Raw genomic sequence first — 12,458 nt, forward strand, 5'->3', positions numbered from 1 at the left:
TAAAATCCACAGTGCTATTATGCATCAGCTACCAACAGTGTCACAGTGTCAGACAGGAAGCAAAGAGTAGGAGTAAATGGGTACTTTTCAGAATGGCAGACAGTGACTAGTGGGGCACCGCAAGGTTCTGTGCTGGGGCCCCAGCTGTTTACATTGTACATTAATGATTTAGACGAGGGGATTAAATGTAGTATCTTCAAATTTGCGGATGACACTAAGTTGGGTGGCAGTGTGAGCTGCGAGGAGGATGCTATGAGGCTGCAGAGTGACTTGGATAGATTAGGTGAGTGGGCAAATGCATGGCAGATGAAGTATAATGTGGATAAATGTGAGGTTATCCACTTTGGTGGTAAAAACAGAGAGACAGACTATTATCTGAATGGTGACAGATTAGGAAAAGGGGAGGTGCAACGAGACCTGGGTGTCATGGTACATCAGTCATTGAAGGTTGGCATGCAGGTACAGCAGGCGGTTAAGAAAGCAAATAGCATGTTGGCCTTCATAGCGAGGGCATTTGAGTACAGGGGCAGGGAGGTGTTGCTACAGTTGTACAGGGCCTTGGTGAGGCCACACCTGGAGTATTGTGTACAGTTTTGGTCTCCTAACTTGAGGAAGGACATTCTTGCTATTGAGGGAGTGCAGCGAAGGTTCACCAGACTGATTCCCGGGATGGCGAGACTGACATATCAAGAAAGACTGGATCAACTGGGCTTGTATTCACTGGAGTTCAGAAGGATGAGAGGGGATCTCATAGAAACGTTTAAAATTCTGACGGGTTTAGACAGGTTAGATGCAGGAAGAATGTTCCCAATGTTGGGGAAGTCCAGAACCAGGGGTCACAGTCTAAGGATAAGGGGTAAGCCATTTAGGACCGAGATGAGGAGAAACTTCTTCACCCAGAGAGTGGGGAACCTGTGGAATTCTCTACCACAGAAAGTTGTTGAGGCCAATTCACTAAATATATTCAAAAAGGAGTTCGATGAAGTCCTTACTACTAGGGGGATCAAGGGGTATGGCGAGAAAGCAGGAATGGGGTACTGAAGTTGCATGTTCAGCCATGAACTCATCGAATGGTGGTGCAGGCTAGAAGGGCCGAATGGCCTACTCCTGCACCTATTTTCTATGTTTCTATGAAGTAAACTGCAGCATGATAAAGAGAGGAGAAGGGGAAAACTTGCAACATAGCAAAGAGAAAAACAGGGCTACAAAAGTGACTTTATAAAAACATGTTTCATATTATTTGGTGTATAGATGACTCTTGGTGGCAGCTGCAGATAAATTTTGATTTTTGTCATATTTATATGAAAGGATAGAAGAGGATAACAAGCATCCCCTACACACCCCTCCAAAAATTGCAAGTTGTAGCATGATATTAGATAAGATTTAATGGAGTGATTTGCAAAATATTAGACTGGTCTTAATCAGAACAGTCACTTTCTATTCGGCTACATGTTTAGTATTATAGGTTCTTCGTATTTGAGAATTTTTTTTAAAGAATAAATTGTTATCCAAATGACAAGGACGCAGAATGTTTTTCACTCCTTTCTTTGCTGTATTAGTATTCACTCTGACTCACAGCCTGTTTCCTTTCCTTGATCCGTCCAATTTATGATTATATGTCACAAAATTCTAGCTGGAAAAGTTGCAAGTTTAATTGCTTTTATTCCATTCTGGTAAGTATACTTTGTGGATAATCATCAGAGTCAGTAAATCCTACTGAGATTAAAATAACAGATTGATTCAGTGTGTTGAGTTTACACAAGGCTATTTTTCTGCACTGAAATTTACAAGACTAAGTTATCAACTATGAATTGTAGTATGTGTTAAAAAAACAAATCCAGAAGTTACAGCTAGCTACATATTTGGAAGCTGTTGAAGGGATATAAATTGGAAAAAAAATTATTTTTTATTTGGGGTCAATTACAGAAGATTCTGTCTAAGCAGAAAGTGGCACAACATATTGCAACACATATATACCATTGTAGATCGGTAAGACATGAAGCCGTACACTTCCTAGTGGTTAGATCAAAAACAGCATTGGCATAGGCTTGCAAACAGAATGTTCATAGCCAAGTGAGGTCAGAAACCATAAAATTTGAAGGGCTCTGAATTTGTCCGAATCTGAACCATGCATTCCTGGTGGAATACCATTAGGACTTCAGCACGAGGCTTATAAATTAGGTGGCGGTTTCTAGTGGATGCATCCCAGCACACAGCCCAGAATTGTCAGACCTGTAGATTTTTGGGCTCAAGTTGTCCTCCAGAAAAAGAGGATGCTGATTTAGGGTTTAATTTATTCACTCGTTTATTTCACACACAAGAAAGACTCACAATTAGGATGAGGGAAATCTCAGCAGGTCAAGCAGCTGTGACATAGGGTCACAGACCTGAAACGTTAACTCTGTTTCGCTCCACAGATGCTGCTTGACCTGCTGAGATTTCCAGCATTTTCTGTTTTTATTCGAGCATTTGCAGTATTTTGCTTTTGTCATAATTTGGATGAACTTCTTGTGAATTAAATAAAATGCACCGTGCGCATGATTATTTAAATATGCAAATAAATTCTATTTTAAAATCTTTGCAATGCAAAATATTAATATTCTATTTTTATGAAACTTGTTAGTAGCTGTGAATTTCAAGCAAAACAAATTTAATTTGACTTATGACCATGGGAGAATTTCTTGCTGTTCCTCGAATAATGCCTTTCGATCTTTAGTTTCCACCTGAACAGACATCTCATCCAAAAGACAAAGGGGCAGATTTTCGGCTCCTCTCCATTTTTCAGCCCGGAGCGGCTGCAATGGCGGCGGTGTGGTGTTCTGGCCGGACGGTCAGCCTCCAGCGCCTCGCAGCGATCCTCAAGTCCGGCTTTGCGGCAGTGCAGAGTAGCACCGTTTGGAAAAACGCCCCTGGTTGCGACACTGGCATGAGTTTTGACTCTTGCCCAACCCATACGCCCCGCAGTACGCCCCGCAGTGAACGCCTGTGAATTCAGGAGGTCCAACAATATCTACAGCAGAGAGGTAAGTAATGACTCCTAAGGTAGGTGTGATTGTTTTTTCTCTCAATTTTTTTTGCGATTTGTTTTGTGGTGGCGTGGGCAATGTTTTGGGAATGTTTGTGGGGGTTTTTTTTTAGGCTCCCCCCCCCCGTTCCCCACAGGTGTCTCTCGGAGCGTTGCTGGCCCGACTGTTTAGCTTGGGAGTTTCTCATGCTAGCGCCCAAGAGAGGTGTACAACGCCTCCCTTAGCGCTGCACCTCCTGACTCAGGGTCCAACTGTTTAATGTTATTTAGTGACTTAGTGAGGCGCAAACAGTTCCCGGGCGCAAACTTTTCCATCCCGCCGCCATTACCGCCTCAAAAACATCAAAGCCAAAACTCCAGCCCAAAACCTTCAACAATATGCCATTTTATCAGTACTGCAGTGAAATGCCAGCCTGGATTACACGCTTAAATTCTGCAGTAGAGCTCTGAGTCAGGTTCAATTAGTGCTCCCAAATGACCCAAGCTGGCATGCATTCTTCTATCTGAAGCATTCCCCACAAACTAATAGAAACCACACAGCAGCACTAGGTCTTCGTGGTAAGTAGGAGTTGTCAATGAATAAGAGCAATTTTTAAAAAAATGAATCATCGTAAATGGCAAAAAGTCTATGGTGAGCAGAAAATACAATATTATACCGCTGTACAGATATATAAATTTGGTGACATTACCTCAAAGAGCTTATCTATCGCCTCAGAAGGGGTAATCATGAAAAGTGTTACAAAACTATCAGCAATTCTGTTAAACAGATGATCTTGATCTTCTTTGGAAGGCTGGCAAAAATCAAGAGTAAAATATACTTGTTAAAATCACAATTTTATTCATGACTTCATTCAGTTCTATATACCAAATACAACTGAAAAATAGATTGAAGGGTAATAGAGACCATGACTAAATAATGCTGCAGTGAGAAGTATAGCGAATAAGTGCAAGGCTTTCAAAACTTATAAAATATTGGATAAACAAGAGAATCAGATAAATTATAAATACAAGCAAATGCAGGTTAAAATAAATAATTAAACAAGTCAAGAGAAACAATGAATGTAAGATTTCTGAGAAGCAATTCTTTGATGACATAACCATTACCCTGTCACTTGTTCCTGGTGCTCCAATGCCTCGCAGTTAAAGTTCTCATCCTCGTGTTTAAATCCATACGACTCCCCGGAACTCTACGTTCCTCCGACTCTGGCCTCTTGTGCATTCCCTCGCCCTTCGTCTCATCATTGGCAGCTGTCACTTCAGCTATATAGGCACTGTGCTCTGTAATGCCCCCATTCCCCCACAAACCTCTCCACCTCCCTTATCTCCTTCAAGACCATCCTTAAAACCTACCTCTGTGCCAGGTTTTGGTCACTGTTATATATGTATACTTGCATTTACTCTGTACAGCCACCAGAGGGTTCATCCCCTGGAGTCTCAAGGGATCCCATAGTCCCTTGGGAGCACAGGTATAGAAAGAGGCTTCACAGGTTGGAGAGGCACACTGGAGACCTGCAATAAAAGACTAAGGTCACACTTTATTTTGCGCTCATATTGTTCAGTCTGACTCTTTCTCCATACACTACAACTGGCGACAAGACACAGATAGCGAACCCAAAGATGCGGAGAACAGTGGGCATCCTGAAGAAATTTTCGGAGGGAGATGATTGGGAAACTTTTGCGGAGCAACTCGACCAATACTTCATGGCCAACGAGCTAGATGGGGAAGAGAGCGCTGCCAAACACAGAGCGATCCTCCTCACCATCTGTGGGGCACCGACGTATGGCCTCATGAAGAATCTGCTCACTCCAGCGAAACCCACGAAGAAATCATATGATGATTTGTGCACACTGGTCCGAGAGCATTTGAACCCGAAGGAAAGTGTTCTGATGGCGAGGTACCGGTTCTACACCAACAAAACGTCTGAAGGCCAGGAAGTGGCGAGTTATGTCGCCGAGCTGAGACGCCTTGCAGGACATTGCGAATTTGAAGGACATTTGGAGCACAAGCTCAGAGACTTTTTTGCACTTGGCATTGGCCACGAAATCATACTTCGCAAGCTTTTGACTGTAGAGACCCCAACACTAAGGCAATAGCGATAGCCCAGACGTTCATTGCCACCAGTGACAATACTAAGCAAATCTCTCAGCACACAAGTGCTGCTACAAGTACTGTGAACAAAGTGATGTTGTTTTCGAATTGTAACATACAGGGCAAGTCACACAGACCTGCAGCTACAAGTCCGCAGATGTCTCAGAGTCCACCATCAAGGGTGATGAATGCAAGGCCATTAACACCTTGCTGGCGCTGCGGGGGTGATCACCGTTTCGATTCATGCCGATTCAAAGGATACGTTTGCAAGGGCTGTGGAACAATGGGATACCTCCAACGAGTGTGCGGGCGTGCTGCTAAGCCTGTTAAACCTGCAAACCACCACGTTGCAGAGGAGGACAGATCCACGGAGGATCACTACGAATCAGAGCCTCAGATAGAGGAGGCAGAGGTACATGAGGTGCACACATTCACCACGAATTGTCCCCCGATAATGCTGAATGTTGAACTAAATGGACTCCCGGTGTCAATGGAGCTGGACACGGGCGTGAGCCAATCCATCATGGGCAAAAAAACTTTCGAAAGGTTGTGGTGCAACAAGGCCTCAAGGCAGGTCTTAACTCCAGTTCGCACGAGACTAAGAACTTACATAAAAGAATTGATTCCTGTAAAAGGTCTCCTACGATGGAGCGGTGCACAAGCTACCACTCGGCAGGAGCTGGCTGGGAAAGATACGCTGGAACTGGGACGACGTCCGAGCACTATCGCCCGCTGACAACACTTCATGTGCCCAGGTCTTAAACAAATTTCCTTCGCTGTTCAAACCAGGCATCGGGAAACTCCAAGGAGCAAAAGGGCAGATCCACCTAACTCCCGGGTCGCAACCCATCTATCACAATGCGAGAGCAGTACCGTACATGATGAGAGAAAGGGTAGAGATCGAGCTAGACTGGCTGCAACGAGAGGGCATCATTTCACCATTCGATTTCAACAAGTGGGCAAGTCCTATTGTCCCAGTCCTCAAGGGAGACGGCACCGTCAGAATCTGTGGCGATTACAAAGTAACTATCAATCGTTTTTCCCTGCAGGACCAATACCCACTACAAAAAGCCGACGACCTCTTTGCAACACTGGCGGGAGGAAAGACGTTCATGAAGCTGGATCTGACTTCAACCTACATGACGCAGGAACTGGAGAAATCATCTGAAGGCCCTCACCTGCATCAACATGCACAAAGGTCTTTTTGTTTATAACAGGTGCCCGTTTGGAATCCGATCAGCGGCGGCGATATTCCAGAGAAACATGGAAAGTTTACTGAAGTCAGTCCTGCACACCGTGGTCTTCCAGGACGACATCTTGGTCACAGGTCGAAACACAGCCGAGCATCTGCAGAACCTGGAGGAGGTTCTTAGTCGACTCAACCGCGTGGGGCTCAGGTTAAAACACTCGAAGTGTGTTTTCCTGGTGCCTGAAGTGGAATTCCTGGGAAGGAGGATTGCGGCGGACGGCCTCAGGCCCACCAACGTGAAGACGGAGGCAATCGAGAACGCACCGAGGCCTCAGAACGTAATGGAGCTGCAGTCGGTTCTGGGACTCTTTAACTACTTTGGTAACTTCTTACCGGGACTCAGCACCCTGCTAGAACCACTATATGTCTTACTATGAAAAGGGGGCGAATGGGTTTGGGGCAAAAGCCAAGAAAATGCAATTGTAAAAATGAGAAAATTGTTATGCTCAAACAAATTGCTTGTGTTGTCTGATCCATGTAAGCGTTTGGTACGAGCATGTGATACGTCGTCATATGGCGTCGGGTGTGTCTTGCAACAAGCTAATGATTTCGGGAAACTGCAACCGGTTGCTTATGCATCCAGGAGTCTGTCCAAGGTTAAGAGAGCCTACAGCATGATTGAAAAAGAAGCGTTAGCGTGTGTCTATGGGGTAAAGAAAATGCATCAATACCTATTTGGGCTAAAATTCGAATTGGAAACTGACCATAAGCCACTTTTATCCATGTTTTCCGAGAGTAAAGGTATAAATACTAATGCATTGGCCCGCATCCAGAGATGGGTGCTCACGTTGTCTGCATACAACTACGTCATCCGCCACAGGCCAGGCACAGAAAACTGCGCCGATGCTCTCAGCAGGCTGCCATTGCCCACCACGGGGGTGGAAATGGCGTAGCCCGCAGATCTAGCCATGGTTATGGAAGCATTTGAGAGTGAGCAATCACCCATAACTGCCTGGCAGATCAAAACCTGGACAAGCCAGGACGCCTTATTAGCTCTAGTCAAAAGCTGTGTGCCTCACAGGAGCTGGTCCAGTGTCCCAGTGGAAATGCAGGAAGCGATAAAGCTATTCCAGTGGCGCAAAGATGAAATGTCTATACAGGCAGACTGCCTTCTGTGGGGCAATCGAGTAGTGGTCCCCAAGAAAGGCAGAAAGACCTTCATCAATGACCTCCACAGTACCCACCCAGGCATCGTAATGATGAAAGCGATAGCCAGAACCCACGTGTGGTGGCCCGGTATCAATGCGGACTTAGAGTCCTGCGTTCATATATGTGATACATGCTCGCAGTTAAGCAATGTACCCAGGAGGCGCCGCTAAGTTTATAGTCTTGGCCCTCCAAACCATGGTCTAGGGTACACGTCGACTATGCAGGCCCGTTCTTGGGTAAAATGTTCCTTGTGGTTGTAGACACGTACTCCAAGTGGATTGAATGTGAGATAATGTCGGCTAGCACATCTGCTGCCTCCACTGAAAGCCTGCGGGCCTTGTTTGCCACACACGGCTTACCCGATGTCCTGGTGAGCAACAACGGGCCATGTTTCACCAGTGCTGAGTTCAAAGAATTCATGACCCGCAACGGGATCAAACATGTCACATCTGACCCGTTTAAACCAGCGTCCAATGGTCAGGCAAAGAGAGCAGTGTAAACCATCAAGCAAGGCTTGAAGAGGGTGACTGAAGGCTCACTGCAGACTCGCCTATCCCGAGACCCCACTCACTCACTGGGATCCCACCTGCTGAACTAATCATGAAAAGAGCACTTAAGACAAGGCTCTCGTTAGTTCACCCTGATCTACACGAACAGGTAGATCAACAGAATACATATCATGATCGCGCAAATGTGTCACACGAGATTGAAATCAATGATCCTGTATTTGTTTTAAATTATGGACAAGGTCCCAAATGGCTTCCCGGCACTATCGTGGCTAAAGAGGGGAGCAGGGTGTTTTGGGTCAAACTTTCAAATGGACTCATTCACCGAAAACAGTTGTACCAAATCAAACTCAGATTCACGGACTATCCTGAGCAATCCACCTTAGACCCTACCTTTTTTGATCCCCCAGCATACATATCAGTGGCAACCGGCACCATGGTTGACCACGAAGCAGAACCCATCATCCACAGCAGCCCTGCAGGGCACAACACACCAGACAGCCCAGCAAGGCCAGCTGCACAGCAGCCCAGCGAGGGCCCAACAAATGATTCAACAACACCAGCTTTCACACCGAAACGATCAACCAGGACAAGAAGGGCCCCAGATCGACTCACATTGTAAATAGTTACACTATTGACTTTGGGGGGCGGAGGGGGTGGGTGGGTGTTGTTATATATGTATACTTGCATTTATTCTGTACAACCACCAGAGGGCTCATCCCCTGGAGTCCCAAGGGATCCCATAATTCCTTGGGAGCACAGGTATATAAAGAGGCTTCACAGGTTGGAGAGGCACTCTGGAGACCTGCAATAAAAGACTAAGATCACACTTTACTTTGAGCTCACAGTGTTCAGTCTGACTCTTTCTCCATACACTACAGTCACCCCTTCTGATATCTCTTTCTTTGGCTTGGCATCCATTTTTGTCTGATTATGCCTCTGCGGAACGCCTTTCAATGTTAAATGCGCTGTATAAATGCAATTTGTTGATGCTGATGATGGCTTAATGAGTTTATCTAGTATAGCCAGGTCATACAGTTCAGGAGGATTTAAATTTGATCTCCAATCTATATTAACTCATGATGGTGAATTGCCCTCAATGAGTTGGGAGGGAGGAGAAATTGCCCAAGGTTTTGCTCCTGACTGCTATCCACCAAAGTAACTTTTTGGAATTGGATGGAGATACAGATCATAATGGGTTTGATTTCACTTGGAGATTAGTACAACACAAAATCTGCAGCAAGCAGTGACATTCTTTGTAAATTGGAAGTATCCAACACCAAAGCATACAGTGCCATATTCCACATAAGGCAATCATGAGGGAGGAATCTGTAAGAACCCAGAATTGTGTCCTGTTACATGATCAGACAAATTGGTGGGAAACATGAGGAGGTGCCCTGCAATTGTGACATACTTGTGGTAGCCAGTCAAGACTCATGTCAGTGGCAGCACTGGGGCCTCTTGTAACCTTGCACAAGTAATAGAAGGCGTCGCCTCTGAAAGAAATGAACTGACAGCCACTCAGTTGCAAAGGCAACCCCGGGAACCAATGCAGGTGGATTAGATATGGATACTAGTTCTACTGTATTTCTGCAGCTTACTAGTTGGATATATGACCACCCACCATTACAACTCCTTCAACTAGGAGTGTCCTAAGCAGTAAGACACATGCAACACAAAAGGCGAATACACCAACAAAACACACTATTCACTGTACAATTGAAGAAAATTAGTTTACTATTAACATATCATGCAATCTGTAATTTTTTTTTGTGTAGAAAATAAAGCAGTGGTTATCCATATGACTAACACAGAAAGTGGCTGACTCTGAGTTGTCCTCAGTGGGTGGCTGGAAGAGCATCAATGTTGAAGGCAGTGATGGCCTTCACTACCAGTAGTACATTATAGATAACTGACTTCCTCTCAAGATCTTCATAGATCGTGTGGCCACACTTTCTCCACTGAGCTGAGCTTTATCATGCAGTACTCCTCTACCATTCCCAGATATCTGATGCTGTTGCCCACACTCACTGCCTGGGAGTGTGTCTGCTACGAGCCTGGTGACTCCTATGCCCTCTTTTGGTCTTCCTTTTCCTCTTCTGTGTATACCCACCAATAACTTCTATATCCATGTTCTCATGCAAAAAATAACTCCTATGTACTATTCATTTCTTTACTGCTGTGGTGATGCTTTCAAATCTTCCCATTGGTTCTGTAATATTTGATCTGGAGCTTAATAGTCAGTTTTGCATTTGACTATGCAACTGTGGAATAATGCATGAGTTAATGTTAACAAGGTCTTGACAAGGAAAATCAGCTATGTCCTTGCAGTTTTTATGAATCCATTTTTGGAGTTGTAGCGGTCACAGCAGTGCAAATCAAGGTAGAACTATCCATTAGTGTTTTCTACCTACATTGCACTCCTTTTTAGCTACTTCTACTTTTTTTGTTACAATTACTGAGCAAAGGAAAATATATTGCCTGATGTGTGAACACTTGGAAAACCATAACTTGCTAAAGAGCAGTCAGTATAGATTGTAGAAATTGAGGTTATATTAACTAACCTGCTGGTGTTTTATGAAGATATTATTGAGATTGTGAATAGAGAAATAGGGGCACATTTTCATCTTCAGAACTTCCAGCTTTCCACATCAGAAGCACAAATTGAGAATTTGGAGTGTGTGGCCCATGATGTTCCAGCTATTATGGATGCATTACACGCAAATTCCATCCTGGCAAAGCGCTTTAGTGAGAGTGCTAAAGATGAAAATTTACCCCAATGTTTTACAGAACATTACAAATAAAAGAGCCCAATATTTGAAAACAATATTGATGACATAACTGTACCTCAAATTTGAAAAGGAAGAACCACCAAAAAGCATCTTGAAGAATGGCAGCAGATGCTTTCGAGAGAATCAGCTTCTTCAAGGTATTTTGAAATCCATGCTGTTGAGAAGTTTACGTTGATTTGGCATTAATTACTGTATTATAAATTCATTACTAAAAAGGATTTGTAACTGGATGATAGGAGACATTTTTGTATCAACCACCACATCACATGGCAAGTTCCGTCTTGGGAATCCTGCCGGAACATCGGCTCCATGTGGCAGCAAGGCCCTTCCCCACTGAGAGGGCAGGGGAAACCAGAGAGCAAATCAACTGATGGCATCGAACAAGCAGAAAAATGCTGTGGATGCTGGAAATCGGTAACAAAAACAGAAAATACTCGACACACTCAGCAGAGCAGGCAACATCGGGACCACTGCAGCCAGCTCTGCTTTGCCAGTTTGTCATGCTTCCCTTTCATCTGCCTAACCCCATCCTTTTAGCTATTCACACACTGTCTCATACTTGTCTTATTTCTCGCATTGTGCCTTCTATTGTTTCATTCTTACTTCACTTCTACCATTTAACCATCTCCTATTTTCCATTCAAATACATTGCAGGTCATTCGTTTAATTATGTTTCCTCTGTGTATGTTTATGTCTTTTTCCTCCCCCTTCCAGTTCTGATGAAGAGATCTGAACTATGAACTTTTTTTTCTCTCCACAGACGCTATCTGACCTACTGAGTATTTCCAGCATTATTTGGTTTAGCTTCATTCTGTGGCTTGCCTTCATCCTGTGGAATGCTTGTACATTTTATACGGTTTGGCTATAGAGTCGCATTGGCAAAGGCCAAGGAATCGATTACCCATCTATTAGACTTTAGTCTGTCCCCATCTCTATCAGTAAACCAGTTTAATTTACAAGATTAAGTACCACAAGATAAACTTTGATTATGCTATTTTTATGAAACTTAATTAATACTAAAATTGCAAACCATGTTTTATATCACATTTGTACAATATTGGAAGAGATGGACAGAACAGAATGAAATATAAGATCCATATATGCATTGAAATTGAGATAGAAAATGTAGTTAGCTTTTAAAATAGATGTGAATTATTTGTGGTGATGTAATCAATTGTCACATTGTTATTTCCTATATTTTATCCAAAACACCTATGGACCTATTGCAATGGTTAGAAGAATAGTTTTTTGTTCCTTTGCCATATCCTCAAAGAATCCAATTCTCAAACCTTCAACTTTATCACACTAGTAAAATCAGAGGGCATAATAATTGTTGGTATGCTAGAGTGTTTCAAATTTCACAAAAATGATAAACTACGAGGAGAAAAAATCCAAAATACCAGTTGGACGCTAAGCAAATAGAATTCTGGAACAGTTACTGAACCAAAGTTCAATCAGATTTCAGTAATAATGACTTACGTGAAAATTCTGGGCCTTCCTAATCCAGTTTAGCAGATGTTTAGCCTGAATTTGTCCAGGAAGTTCTGTAAACTCCAGTGGTTTGAAGCCTGGGAAACGTTGAGACTAAATAGAAAAACAATAGTGAAATTAAATCTGAAAGGGGATTGTGACTCATTTTTTATAGTGG

General features: G+C 43.6%; 1 protein-coding gene across 4 annotated transcripts in view; it reads right to left on the bottom strand.

Moving 5' to 3' along the window:
- LOC139227553 (protein FAM227B-like) overlaps positions 1-12,458 on the bottom strand; it is a 408,664-nt gene that overhangs the window by 361,931 nt on the left and 34,275 nt on the right. For all 4 annotated transcript variants that reach the window (XM_070858392.1, XM_070858391.1, XM_070858390.1 and 1 more), the window contains exons 6-8: positions 12,290-12,394; positions 10,866-10,964; positions 3,715-3,816 (exon numbers count right to left, since the gene is read on the bottom strand). In XM_070858392.1, the coding sequence (XP_070714493.1) occupies positions 3,715-3,816; positions 10,866-10,964; positions 12,290-12,394 (306 nt within the window). The remainder of the gene's footprint in view (positions 1-3,714; positions 3,817-10,865; positions 10,965-12,289; positions 12,395-12,458) is intronic.

Source organism: Pristiophorus japonicus, chromosome 17 (assembly GCF_044704955.1).
Source record: "Pristiophorus japonicus isolate sPriJap1 chromosome 17, sPriJap1.hap1, whole genome shotgun sequence".
In the NCBI taxonomy this organism is placed as follows: Eukaryota; Metazoa; Chordata; class Chondrichthyes; family Pristiophoridae; genus Pristiophorus; species Pristiophorus japonicus.